Source organism: Alligator mississippiensis, chromosome 4 (assembly GCF_030867095.1).
Source record: "Alligator mississippiensis isolate rAllMis1 chromosome 4, rAllMis1, whole genome shotgun sequence".
Taxonomy (NCBI): Eukaryota; Metazoa; Chordata; order Crocodylia; family Alligatoridae; genus Alligator; species Alligator mississippiensis.
Window position 1 is genome coordinate 220872208 of NC_081827.1, and position 12388 is coordinate 220884595.

The following is a 12388-nucleotide window of genomic DNA, read 5'->3' on the forward strand; positions in this document are numbered from 1 at the left end:
CTTGAATTTTAATTTTTAAGTATTACTACTACTACTGCTACTACTTTGTGTTTGCTCTGACTGTCCCACCTCACTGTGGAAAAATGAGGCTGTAACCATGAGATAACAGCTGTAGATACCCAGTTACATGACAAAATTCAGTATTGTAAACATCAAAGTCTTAAGTGGAATATATTCTAGAAGTATTGTTATGTTCTCTACAAGACTGAAAAAGGTGGCACTTTATTTTTCTGACAAAGTAACAAGAACAAAAATGCTAGAGGTGGATTAGCATTAACTGCATTTTTTTTCATAGTATAGTGTTCCTAACAAACAAAGGATCCACTTGATAACTTTGATGCTACTATAATGCTGGCATGAATGTAGAAACGTAAAACCTGCATTAAGAACTGTGTTGGCTGGCTCTGAAGGCACAGATAGAGGTGACAGTTTTTGCCTGACTGGCCCCTGAAAGTAGTCTACAGCCTTGACCGAACAGAAGTGTGTGGCTGCAAAGCACTTTAAAAGGGCATAATCCTGCGAAAAACAGAACCCTCCTTGCATGAAGACATTTCAAAACATAGCATCTTTAGTAATTTTTGTCTGCACTGCCTCCTTACCTGTCACTGTTTTCAGAATGGGAGGGGGAAAGGGAGTGGAGGGAGTTTGGTTTGGGGGGTTCAGCCTTCACTGGAGGGTGGGGCAGATATATTAGAAACCCCCTGAGGTGGGGGGCGAGGCTTCAATCCACCCACCCCACCCTTCGGTACTGGCTGGGGAACCCTTAGAACAAGCTCCTTCTCTCCTTTCCTCCCTCCCATTTGGAAAACAGCCCGGGCTGGCATGGACCTGGCAGAGATGAAGGGCCAGTGCTTGGGGAAACCGGCTGCAGGCTCATAGCCAACAGCTAGATTCCCCTCCCTCCTGCAACCAACAGTGAACTTCTGTTTGGTCCGGGGGATTGTTGTGACTCAGAACACTTCCTGCAAAGCATTGCCAGTTACAGCAGGGAGCTTCACATCTGTCTGCATCCTGAGAATGAGCACCGGAGCATTCCTAAGGAAAACTTCACATAGTTAGCAAGAGAAGGGTCTCTTTGGAAGAAATAATATGGTGTAAAATTAAAGAGATACTAGATATTTACCTAACTGAGGTCAAGGACCTGATTTGGCATCCATCAAAATCTGTGGAAAGATTTCATTGATCTTGGATTATTGATTGAGCCCCTACAAAAGAAGCTTGGGAACCCATTAGGATTTTAATACTCACTCTATAAATACCATAAATACTTTGCAAATATATTTAATTAACTTCTATGAGTTGCTTATGTGTTGGAAGCTTCATTCACAATTTCCCTGTGTTACCTAACTGAAGCACCGGGTTTATATAAAATCCCTTTATTTTGTTTTAATAATTGTATTATTTGACTTCGGTATCTGAGGCTGACTCCTCAGCTGCAACTGATCAGTACTCCATGCTTTAATTAGAAGTAAAAATAGCCCCTACCTTGCCCCTGACTGTGAGTACAACCGGAGTCCAGTTTGGCAGGCAAAAAAGTTCAGAAAAGCCTCAAGCTGCTTGCAATAAGACCCCATCCCTCTTATCAACATGGCAGTGATTCTGGCCTGTCATTTTTAAAATTTATTTGCTAATGTAACAGCTGCTGCTGGATTTGCAGCAGGGCTAAATATCCCTGCAAAGGCAGAGTGGGAAAGTTTGCAGCCACAGTGTTTTGCAAGGCATATGCATGGTTTTGACTGGCTCCTGAGGCAGGTGAGGGGAGGGAACTCAGCTCCAGGACACAGACCGGTTTAGAGGGGGGAGAGGGACTGAAGGCAGGGGACCACACTGAGCCTGCTGTTGCTGTTCTGTGAATCATGAATGCCACATGCCTCCAGAGGCTGGTGGGGTATGGCGAGCTCCCGCAAGTGGCAGCAGCACTGTAGTGGCGGCAAGCAGTGAGCTTCTGCAGGTGACTGCCTGCAGATGCCACCAGCAGTGTTGGCAGCAAGGGAGGGTGGGAGGTGAGTGGTGACTGCCTGTAGGCACCACCAGCAGCATTGGCAGCACTTTTTTCAGGGGGTCCACAGCCAATCTCAGGGGGTGCATGTGTACCCACGTGCACTCCCTATGCATCGCTAATTCTGTGAATACAAGCTGTGATCAGTGATGGGGAGAAGAACTTTTTAGTATTCTTTTCCCCTCTGAGGCAGAGGGACCTGTGGAGAGGAAAAGGGTTGTAAGGGAGACATGCCTAGGAGGGCAGGGTGTCAGTCTGGGAAGGCTCTGGGGAGAGTTAGCTGAGAAAACAGCCTGAGGCTGTGTGTGTTATAAACCAAGGGTTGTTTCAGTTATCAGCACCAGGGGCTGTGTCTGGGAATTATTGAAAGGTGCTTTTAGGGAGGGGAGACAGCATGTGTTTCTCTTGCAGATACATCAGACAGCTAGACCAGAGGAAACTTCTCTTCTCCATGTCAGGCTCTAGCACAGCATTTCCCAACTGGTGTGCTGTCAGGCACGTCCAGGTGTGCTGCAGCATTCTGGACATGGAGCAGAGCGGGAGGGACGGAGACGTGGCACTCCCCCCCAGCCAGACACCGACTGTGGGGGGGTGCCACGCAGCCAGCCAGATGGCATTTTGGGCCAGAGCCAAGGCCCAACCTGGCTGGAGCCAGGCCCCCCACTTGCTAATGCTGTATACACGTGCCACCCCCTGTTGGTGTCCAGCTGGCTGAGTACCTCTCCCCCACCCCCACTCCACATCCAGTATACTGTGGTGTATTTTTATTTAGATAAGTGTACCGTGGATCAAAAAAGGTTGGGAAACACTGCTCTAGCAGAGAGCACTTCACTGGAGCTACATCAGCCAATCTAACTATGTTGCTAATGTAAAGGAGATCTGATGTTTTTATTAACCCTGCGTGCTCCTCCTGAAATTCACTTGAGTCTCAAGGTTTAAGCTGGGGAGTTATACTGAGGGTGTTTTTGATTCAATTGGTATGAATTGTTTTTAGTTCATTGATATCTGGCTTTGACAATTAGATTATTGATGTCCTGTTTTGCTATTAACCTCATTCATATGTTGACTGTTTTGTAAATAATACTGTGTAACTAGTTAGACTGTATAATAACATGTTGCTCTTTTAACTTCAGAGATTTGGACTATATATATAGTCCAAATCTATATACTATGTATAATATAATAATATATAATAATCCATATATAATCCAATAATATATAACTGTATAATAATAATACTTTAGAGAGAGAGAGAGAGACAGTCCAAATCCATATATAATAGAATAATCCATATATAATGGAATAATATATAATAATCAATATATAATCCAAATATATATATATTATCCAAATAATATATACAATACTATATTTTAGCCTGGTTTAAGAGCCTATCCAAAATTAGAGTCTGTGAACTTTGTAGCAGAAGTGCTTCGCCTTGTCTTCAGTGGAGTTACTTTTTGTATATCAGCATGAATGAAAGCAGAATTTGTGATGTGAGTAGAGAAGAGCTGCTTTTGCTAAATTTAGAAAATCACTTAAATCAATGGATTTTGAATAGACCTCAAACTTTGGGAGGTTATAGTTATATTTGGCACTGACAAAATGAGAATTCTAAAAGGTTCTTAATTATTAAAATTTGATATTCTTTGGTCAATGAAATATACGAGTTACTATAGAAGAAGAATCATCTTTGTTTGCTCAGGACAGTATTCCATTTTGGCAGCATTCCATTTCCATTATTTTTATGGGGTTTTATTTAATTTTCCTGAAAAATCAGGGATTTTATTTAGGATAAACTGTTTTGCACTGTAAGAATAAAATTTAAAAAGGCCCCAAAGATTTTAAGCAATATTTGTGTTGTATTGAAATTAAAACACCAGAAAACTGTTCTATCCTTAAATATCATCTTTCAAAATTATACTGGCATCAAAACAACCTTGGAAAATGTTTCCCAAATCAGTTAAAACAAAACATGTTTACAAATATTCAGATAACTCATTTAGCTAATGAGACACCTTTGCAATTGTTAAATATTCTAATATATGTACTTCATACAAGCTAGGATTTTTCTCAAAATGCCATATTATAACATTTGCTAGCAGCTGTAGCAATAATACAACTATTGTATGTAGTATATATAACATGTATCTAATATTCTAGATCAGGGTTGTCCAACTCAACGGGGTTCAGAGAAGACCTATGAGAATAATTAAAGTATTGGAAAATATGCCTTCTGGTAAAAAAATATATATATATATTGTAGGAGCTCAATTAATTTAGCTTATTAAAGAAAAGTTCAGGAGCTTGATTTATAGCCTACAGCGACCAGGAACTTTATAATAAAGAGTTCTTCAGTCAAGCCGATGAAGTTATAACAAGACCCAATACCTAGAAGTTGAATTTATTGAGAGTTGAAGCTACAAAAACAAACTTTTTAATTCTTCCACAGTGCCATATTCTCCATTGCTGAGAGAAGATTTTACTGAATCAAATAGGGCCCGCTTCACACACCCTAGTGTATGTATATAGTTGTTAAAAATACAAACAGGAATGTATTATATCACTACAATTTTAAAGTAGCATTAACTAGTATTCTATGGTTACGCATTTGCAAGATGCTCAAAAGCAAAAAACTACAGGGAGAAAGTTGTTTACACTGAGATCTGTCCATTTAAAGGAGTTTATGATGATATAAATAAAAAATTACATCCATTTGAATTTACTCACCTACAGCTGACCAAATAGTATTTCTAGTCTCAGCTGAAAGCCACTTCTAAAGCAGTGAGGAATTTATTTCTTCTGAAAAAATTGGAAGTACTAAATTTAATGTGCATTAGGAAAAGGGCATTAATGAATATGTAGATGCACCCTGTGTGTATCACATTTGGAGATAAAACACTGCACTAGGTTTAATGAAATCATTAATTTTGTCTAAAGCTATGGGTTTCTCAAAATTAGTAGTTAGCCAAACAGTTTTCTTTTAAGCTGAATGTTGTGCTGTATAAACAGAATTCTTCTTCTCTTGAAATAATTTTTCCTTTATTCCTACCCGAAAAGAACACAGCTTGAAAACTTAGCTGTTCAGAAGTTTCATTTTGTTGTAGCCAATTGAAATGAGAAACATTCAAGTTTTAATGTCTATACAAAGCTCAAGTTAATCTTCTAAATTTGGCATCACACTCTGCTACCACTGATTGCATCACAATTCTTGCTCAAATTTACACTGATATAAAAAAGTATGACTCAACTGAGTTTACACCAGCGTAAAAGAGATGAGTTTGCCTATTTGTATCTTCAGGTAAAATAAATCAACTTTTTCATAAATTTATGCTAAAAGTTGGAAGGCTGGCATAATCTGGCTGTTTGTGCCACTCTGGCACTGCAAGAATAGCTGTCTGTATAAACTTGCTGATCATATGATACAAAGGAACTACACTATGCTGGTAAAAATGTGTGCTAAAGCATAGGATCATAGGATTGTAATAAAGTAGGGATGGAAGGAACCTCACAAGTTCATCTAGTCCAGCCCCCTGATCAAGGCAACATCATCCCTGACTAAACCATCCCAGCCAAATGTTTGTCTAACCTGTTTCTGAGAACTTCCAAAGATGGAGATTCCACAGTTTCTCTAGGTAGTCTCTTATAATGCTTGACCACCCTCATAATCAGAAAATTCTTCCTAATCTCCAATCCCCCTGCTGCAGATGGAGGCTGTTGCTTGTACTCTTGTCCCCTTGACAACCACAGAGAAAACTTCTTCTTCATCCATTATCAAATTCCCCCTCAGTCTTCTCTTCTGCAGACTAAGTAGCTTTAGTTCCTCTTGAAAACTTCACTTACAAAACGATCCACAGTTGGCACTTGTCAGAACCTACATTGTCATACGGGGGAAGGTTTTTTTGCAAAGAACAAATATAAAATAGGGCCCTAAAATAGTATTTTCTTCTTGTGTATTTTTCATGCCACAGAAAAAAAGATCAGTGCATTTTAGATTCTAGATTCATTGCCTCTTACTTATAATTAGCCCATGTAATATCTGTGTTTACAAAATGTAGAGTTCCTCTTTTCTAGCAAACAATCTTCTGTAGACGGTGCTATAATTCACAAGAGTCAGGCATGTAAACTCACCTGTAATATAAAACGTGTTTAATCCTGCTGGTTTACAATAGCACTTTAGCAATGTAATGAATGATAGGTATTCTATACATGATATTTAAAGTAATCACAATGCTGTTCTAAGTACAAAGTATAAAAGGGATATAAGAGAATTAAATTGCCTATGTTTAGTGATAACTTTCTGTAATTTTTAAATTTTAAAATACTCCACATTCTATCAGCAGTTTTCTTCTGCAGTTTATCGTGTTATCGTGTTGTGCTTTTAAGTGCCATGTACCAATGGTGCAGGCCACTCAAGTGCCTGGGAAGGGTATGGGGCACAGCAGCATAGGTGAGGGGAAGGGAAGTCTTACCTTCCTGGGCTGCTGTTACTGCTACTCAATGTCAGCTTCCATGGCTGAGCTTCCTTCAGAGTAGATCCTGGTGCCCTTTTCACTCTCTCTACCCCCCCATACATATTGGGAGCAGGGCTATGCTTGCTCTAGCAAAGGCTCTTGGTGAAGAGAGCACCATTTGGCTTACCCTACTTGCCCCCCATCTTCCAGATAAACCGTTTGGTGTGGGACTGTCCTCCCTTGCTCCTATGGCCAAGCAGGGGCAATGCAGAGCTTCCCCTGTTGCAGCAAAGACTCCCAGCAGGGGGAGAATCTTGCACCCCATTGCAGTTGGCACCTACGACTACTGTCCCCTTGTCCTGCCCCAGTTATGTTACTGTCATGTACATTATGTTTCAGGGCTCTGTTGATTTCAGTACACATGAACGCTGTGTGCCCCTTGAGGCTGAGGTGGGGCACGGTGAGCTCCTGCAGGCAGCAGCAGTGCTGTTGGCAGCGGCAAGTGGGAAGCTCCGACAGGCGGCCACAGTGTTGTCAGCAGCGGGTGGGGGGGGTGGCAGCAAGCACCAATCAGCAGTCAGTGACCACCCGCAGACACTGCCTGCAGTGTCAGCAGTGGCCAGCGGCGATCGCAGACTCCCCACAGACACTGCCGGCAGTGGTGACAACGAAGGTAAGGTGAGCAGTGACCGCCCACAGGCGCTGCTGGCAATGTCAGTAGTGCCTTTTTGTAGGGGGTGCACCGCTGCGCTCAGGAGGTACACATGCACCCCCTATGCATTGCCAATGTCAGTACATATTGGTTCAGGCCCTAAATACACTAGGGGTGCCTACAGACATTAGGGCCCCGCTCTAACTCATGGCACTCGACATAATGCTGAGGCCTGGCCCAGCTCCCCCAATACCCAAGTTGGGCTCCATTTTCCCCCTTTCCCCTCAACTCTGGCCATTCAGAGCAACTGGGAGCTCTTTCCCCTTCCTTCTCCCTCCCTCCTGACAGTCCAGGTGGTGGGGTTGGGATGGTAGCACCAGCCCAGCCCTGCCCTGCCCCCACGTGAAAAAGTAATACTGGAGGGAACACCAGTTCCCTAAGGTGCTTTGCTTTAGAGTGCATTAATGTAAGACCTCATTTGACTAGGGTTCATTTTTCATGTGATCAGCTATTTTAAAAGCACTCTGTAGCTGTACAAGTGTATTATGTCATGGCTGTGGAGCAGTTTCAGGGGCCCAATTGTACAAAAAAAGTCACTTTTGTATGCACCCTAGTAGAAACAAATGAGATGCAAATGAAACTACTGTTCCTAATAATTAGGTGCTGAGTATCACTTTACAATGACAGTACTGACATGAGATCTGACATTGGGTGACTGAAATTCTATTAACATGAAGCCAACATATAAACTAGTAATTGGTATACCCTATGCAGCATATCTAATGCAAGCATGAGACAGTAGCACATTTTTCAGAAACAATATTCCACCTTATATAGCCCATTCAGTCTTTAGGTCCCCTTAATCTCTGAGCCCTTGTACACCATAAACTGTGCATTAGTCAACACTTATCTTGAAGCAAAAAAAATTATAATGGTTACAGCAAATGCTTAATTAAAATTAAAATCACAATGCTAACAAGGGTGATAGAATTTGGTCCTAATTATTTTTATTAAAGACCAGCATACTTAGCCTTCAATAAAAATTGGAAATTATTTAGTTGGGATGGGATTTTCAGATGTACCTAGGAAGAAAATCCCAAAAGGTAATTCAGCACTTCTTATACTCTATCCCCACATGATTTAGAAGCATGAATGGGTGGATCTAGGATTTTGTAAAGGTGGCTACAGGAGCACCAACCACTGCTTCAGGAGTGGCTGAACCTCTGCTTCCAGTTTCTCCCCCCACCACGGGAACAGGCAGACCACGCCACAGGAACAGCACCCAAGGACTGTTTTTAAGTCCCCAAATCAGGTAAGAATCTCTCCTCCCCCTCACTTGTCACCCCTCCCCTTCCCTTTTGTGCTCAGCAGCACATCTCCCCTCCCCTCTCATTTCCCCCTCCCCTGTCTGCCATTGCCACTGCCTCTAGTTTCTTCATGCCCTGTTCCAGGTGAGCTTTGCAGGGAAGTGGGCTCAGCTGGAGCCAGTGGCAGTGGTGGGAGGGGGAGAGGGAAATGGGAAAGGAAGCTGAGCCAGGAGGGAAAGGGAAAGAAGGGCATGCTGAGACGGGTGGGATTCTTACCTGCTTCAAAGATTTTAAAAAGAGTCCTCAGTTGCTACTCCCGCAGTGTGGTCTAAAAGCGGAGTGGGGGGTGCAACTGTGGCACTGCACTCCCTCTGAATTAGTCCTGGAAGCGTGTCCTGCTGACTTTCAATAGAACTAGTACTTCTCTGTTAACCTTTAGGCTAGGAACAGACATTCAAAAAGCCTGAGCCTGAACTGATTCAACCTTTGCAGGTTAGTCTAACCTGGATAGGCTGAACCAGTTTCCAACCATACAGACAATCTCTGTGGACTGGGAAAATTCAGGCATGTGCCTGAGTCAGAGGTGATGTGTAGGAGGTTCATGCAGGTGCACATGCACCCCCTGAGAATGGCAGTGCACCCCCCAAAAAAGGTACCACTGACACTGTTGGTGGCACCTGCAGGTGGTCGCCACTCACCACACTGACACTGACACCGCTGGCAGCATCTGCAGGCGGTCCACGATCCTTGCTGCTGCTGCCAGCACTGCCGGCGGTGTCTGAAGGTGGTCACCAACCCCTGGTCAGTGCTTGCCACCACCACCCCCTGCCGCCGACAGCGCCAGCAGTGTTTGCAGGAGCTCCCCCACTTACCGTCACCATGCTCCCGCTTCCACTGCCACACTCCTGCCACTGCCGTGCCCCCCCAGCCACCAGGGGTATGCATCATTCATGCCTGCAGTAGCTCAGGCTAGAAGCTAGGGGGTGCTAAAGCAGCCCTCCCTGCCTTTCCACAGAGTTAAACTGAGGGGCCATGGTCAGGCCCCAGCAGGACTCTGATTAGGGAAGGGTGTGAACCCCCACCCTGCCTGTAGTCCCAGGCTTTTCCCTGCTCACTGCTCAAGGGTTGGGGGTGTTGCCAGCCTGCAGCCCTGGGCTGGCACTCTGAGGCAAGGGGTGGGGTGTGCAGTGCATGCATCTGTTGATCATATGGAGCTTTTCACTCTCCCTCCCTGCTTCTGTATACTGTTTGCAGCAAACTGAGGCAAACAAGCTGAGGGGGAGCTGATAAAAGTGTTTATCACCCTTATTTCAGTGTTTATTGCCCTAGTCAGAAAAAATCAGAGAGACATTACCTGTTGATAATCTGTTGATTCAGCACAGACCCAGCATGTGGTCTGTTGGCTAATACACAGACACCTCAGCGAAGGCAGAAGGGACAGGGGAATTTGTGCTTAGTAGAGTGGTGAGGAGAAGGGAGGGAGGGGAGCAAACAACTCTTCTTAAACTTTTCCAAGGCAAGACATTAAGCTACCTGTTGATTAGCTCCAAAAAGCTTGTCTGCCTTTGTCTCTCCCACAGCAGGGACTGTAGCCAGCATGTGGTCTGATAGCTAATCTGAAGGTGTCTGCTAAAGCAGAGGGGCAAGGGGGAATAATCCCTGTTTAGCACGGAGAAGCCAGGCAGATGCAGAAGGGAAGGGCCAGCACTGATGTGGAGCAGAGAGCCCTGCCCAGCCCAGAGAGCATGCTGGGATGCTGGGGGTGTCTGATTTATCTTAAACTCAGAAGGGGTCTGGAACTGGCATTGCATAAACCAGTTTGAGCCAAATCATTTAACTCTGATACTACATTCAACCAACTTTATCTCAAATTGGTTTCAGCCATTTTCAACCTGGTTTATGTGCACTGAACATCTGTTCTGTTACCAGTTTAAACCAGTTTCTGATCGCTTAAACCAGTTTATATGTAATGTCTGTCCCTAGCCTTAATGGGAATCATTCCTAAATTACAGACATGTTTTTGAAAATACTACAATGATTTTTTAAATTGGCTATTATGAGTTTGGTTTGGTTTCTTTTCCAGCAAGTTGGCCCAGATAATTTATTACCCTTTATGTTTTCAAATTATGTTTGACAGCTGTTTTATGTTTTGTACTTGCTATTTACAGAACTATGCAAACCTTATTCCTGGAGCTACTGTTGGACAACTTAAGGAAGATTCTGGCAATATTCTCCAGTTGATCATTGGTGCATATAAGGTAAGATATTTATAACCTACTTATGTTTTTCATATCTGTGGTTTTCAAAGATTAAATTGAAATTAAATGGAAACAAATACTTTCTATTTTTTTTCTACATCGTGTACAAGAACAGAAGTCATTGTTTGCAGATGCCAAGCAATACCAAAAAGCCTTCCTTCTGTTGGGAAAGCTGAAAAAAGCACAAAAGATTAAATATTATTTGGTTATGCTATACACCACTGTTTTGCAGCAATATCTAAAACAAGGCACTACTTATTAATGTTCTTCTCTGCTTTAGATACTTGGCCCTATCCTTGTAAGACTATAATAAAGTTTTTATAGGACAGAATACATACAGAAAAAGAAGATTTGAATGTGTTTGCTTAGCTAATGCAAGAAAATGCTCCAGGGACAACTGGGACAAAAAATGGTGTGCCTTTCAGCAATTTGTTTATAAAATTATCTTAACTCTTTTAAGACAAGGTTATGTCTTTGGACACTTTTATGGGAGTACATTTATAGGATTTTCTTTCTTTGCTTCATCTCTTTATTACAATTGTGTATCCTACCAATTGCTACATTTAAAAAAAATTGTGATTCTTTCCAATTTTTTCTCATTTGTCTATTTCTTCTTATTATATACATTGGAAAGAAAAGTCACTAACATGTTTAAAAGTTATTTTGGATCAGAGGATGAAAGTGAATTAAAATGAATTATATTTTAAGTATAATTAATTCTAATGGACCTTACCTTAAGAGTTTCATATGAGTTATATGTACCAGCAGATTTTCCATAATGCAGAAGAATTAATCTTGACAGGCTGCTTACTTAAATAAATCTGGGGTGAAATCCTCTTTCCATTGAAATCAATAGCAAAGTTCTCTATGGAGCCAGGATTTCATCTCTGGAGTCCAACACAGCATTAATTATAAATGTGTTTTGTTAGGGTTAAGTGAGGATGGAATGTTAAGGCATAGGCAATGGTACACACCTTCAAGCAAAGGCAAATCATGTTGTCATCAAATGAACAATAAAAAAAGCAAAATATATAATGCCACATCGTGATGTGCTGTGACAATGGATTGCTCTGCAGTGCTGTGCTCTCAGGCAGTTTCGTCATGATTTGCCACCCTCCTAGTTTCAGTAACTAGGAAAAAGTTAATAATTTTTCCTTCCTTCATTCCCTTTATGCTTGGGAAGAAATAAATCCCTGCTGTTAGCCTCAATCTCTTGAATGTAGGTTCGATTTTTACTTGAGAAATGAGTGAGGCCGGGAAATGCCTTTAGGCTGCTGTCCTTCTATGAGGTCTGTCTGCTGGGCACTCCAGAAAGAGTGAATGATAAGGGGAATACAATGCTCCAGTGACCAGGATGCCATTTATTCTGTTATTCAGGCGGAGAGTGAACAGGATGTCCGTACAAGTCACATGTACGTCTTTGAGCGCCACATACATTTCAAGGGGCCCACGCTCTGAATCCCTTACATTTAACTTGGCACACATTCAGTATTTACTTGACCTTGGTATGTCAACATTAAAGGTTAATAAACCTACTAGTTCATGTTTGAAATTCTTTCAGGCAGGAAAAACAAGTCAACCTGAACTCTGAAGAAAATCCCTCAACCACCTCATGTTTTGAGCTCCTTAAATTATGAATTATTTAAGTAAAAATAAAGTAAAGTATTGTTGAGTTTAAAAGCTGTCTCATTTCCTTATATTCAGTAAGCTAGAAAAGA

The 12388-nt window shown here is 42.1% G+C and overlaps 1 protein-coding gene across 3 annotated transcripts in view; it reads left to right on the forward strand.

Moving 5' to 3' along the window:
• Positions 1–12388, forward strand: part of ITGB6 (integrin subunit beta 6) — a 62940-nt gene that overhangs the window by 12976 nt on the left and 37576 nt on the right. For all 3 annotated transcript variants that reach the window (XM_006273816.4, XM_019480297.2, XM_019480296.2), the window contains exon 9: positions 10581–10670. In XM_006273816.4, coding sequence (XP_006273878.1) covers positions 10581–10670 — 90 coding nt within the window. The remainder of the gene's footprint in view (positions 1–10580; positions 10671–12388) is intronic.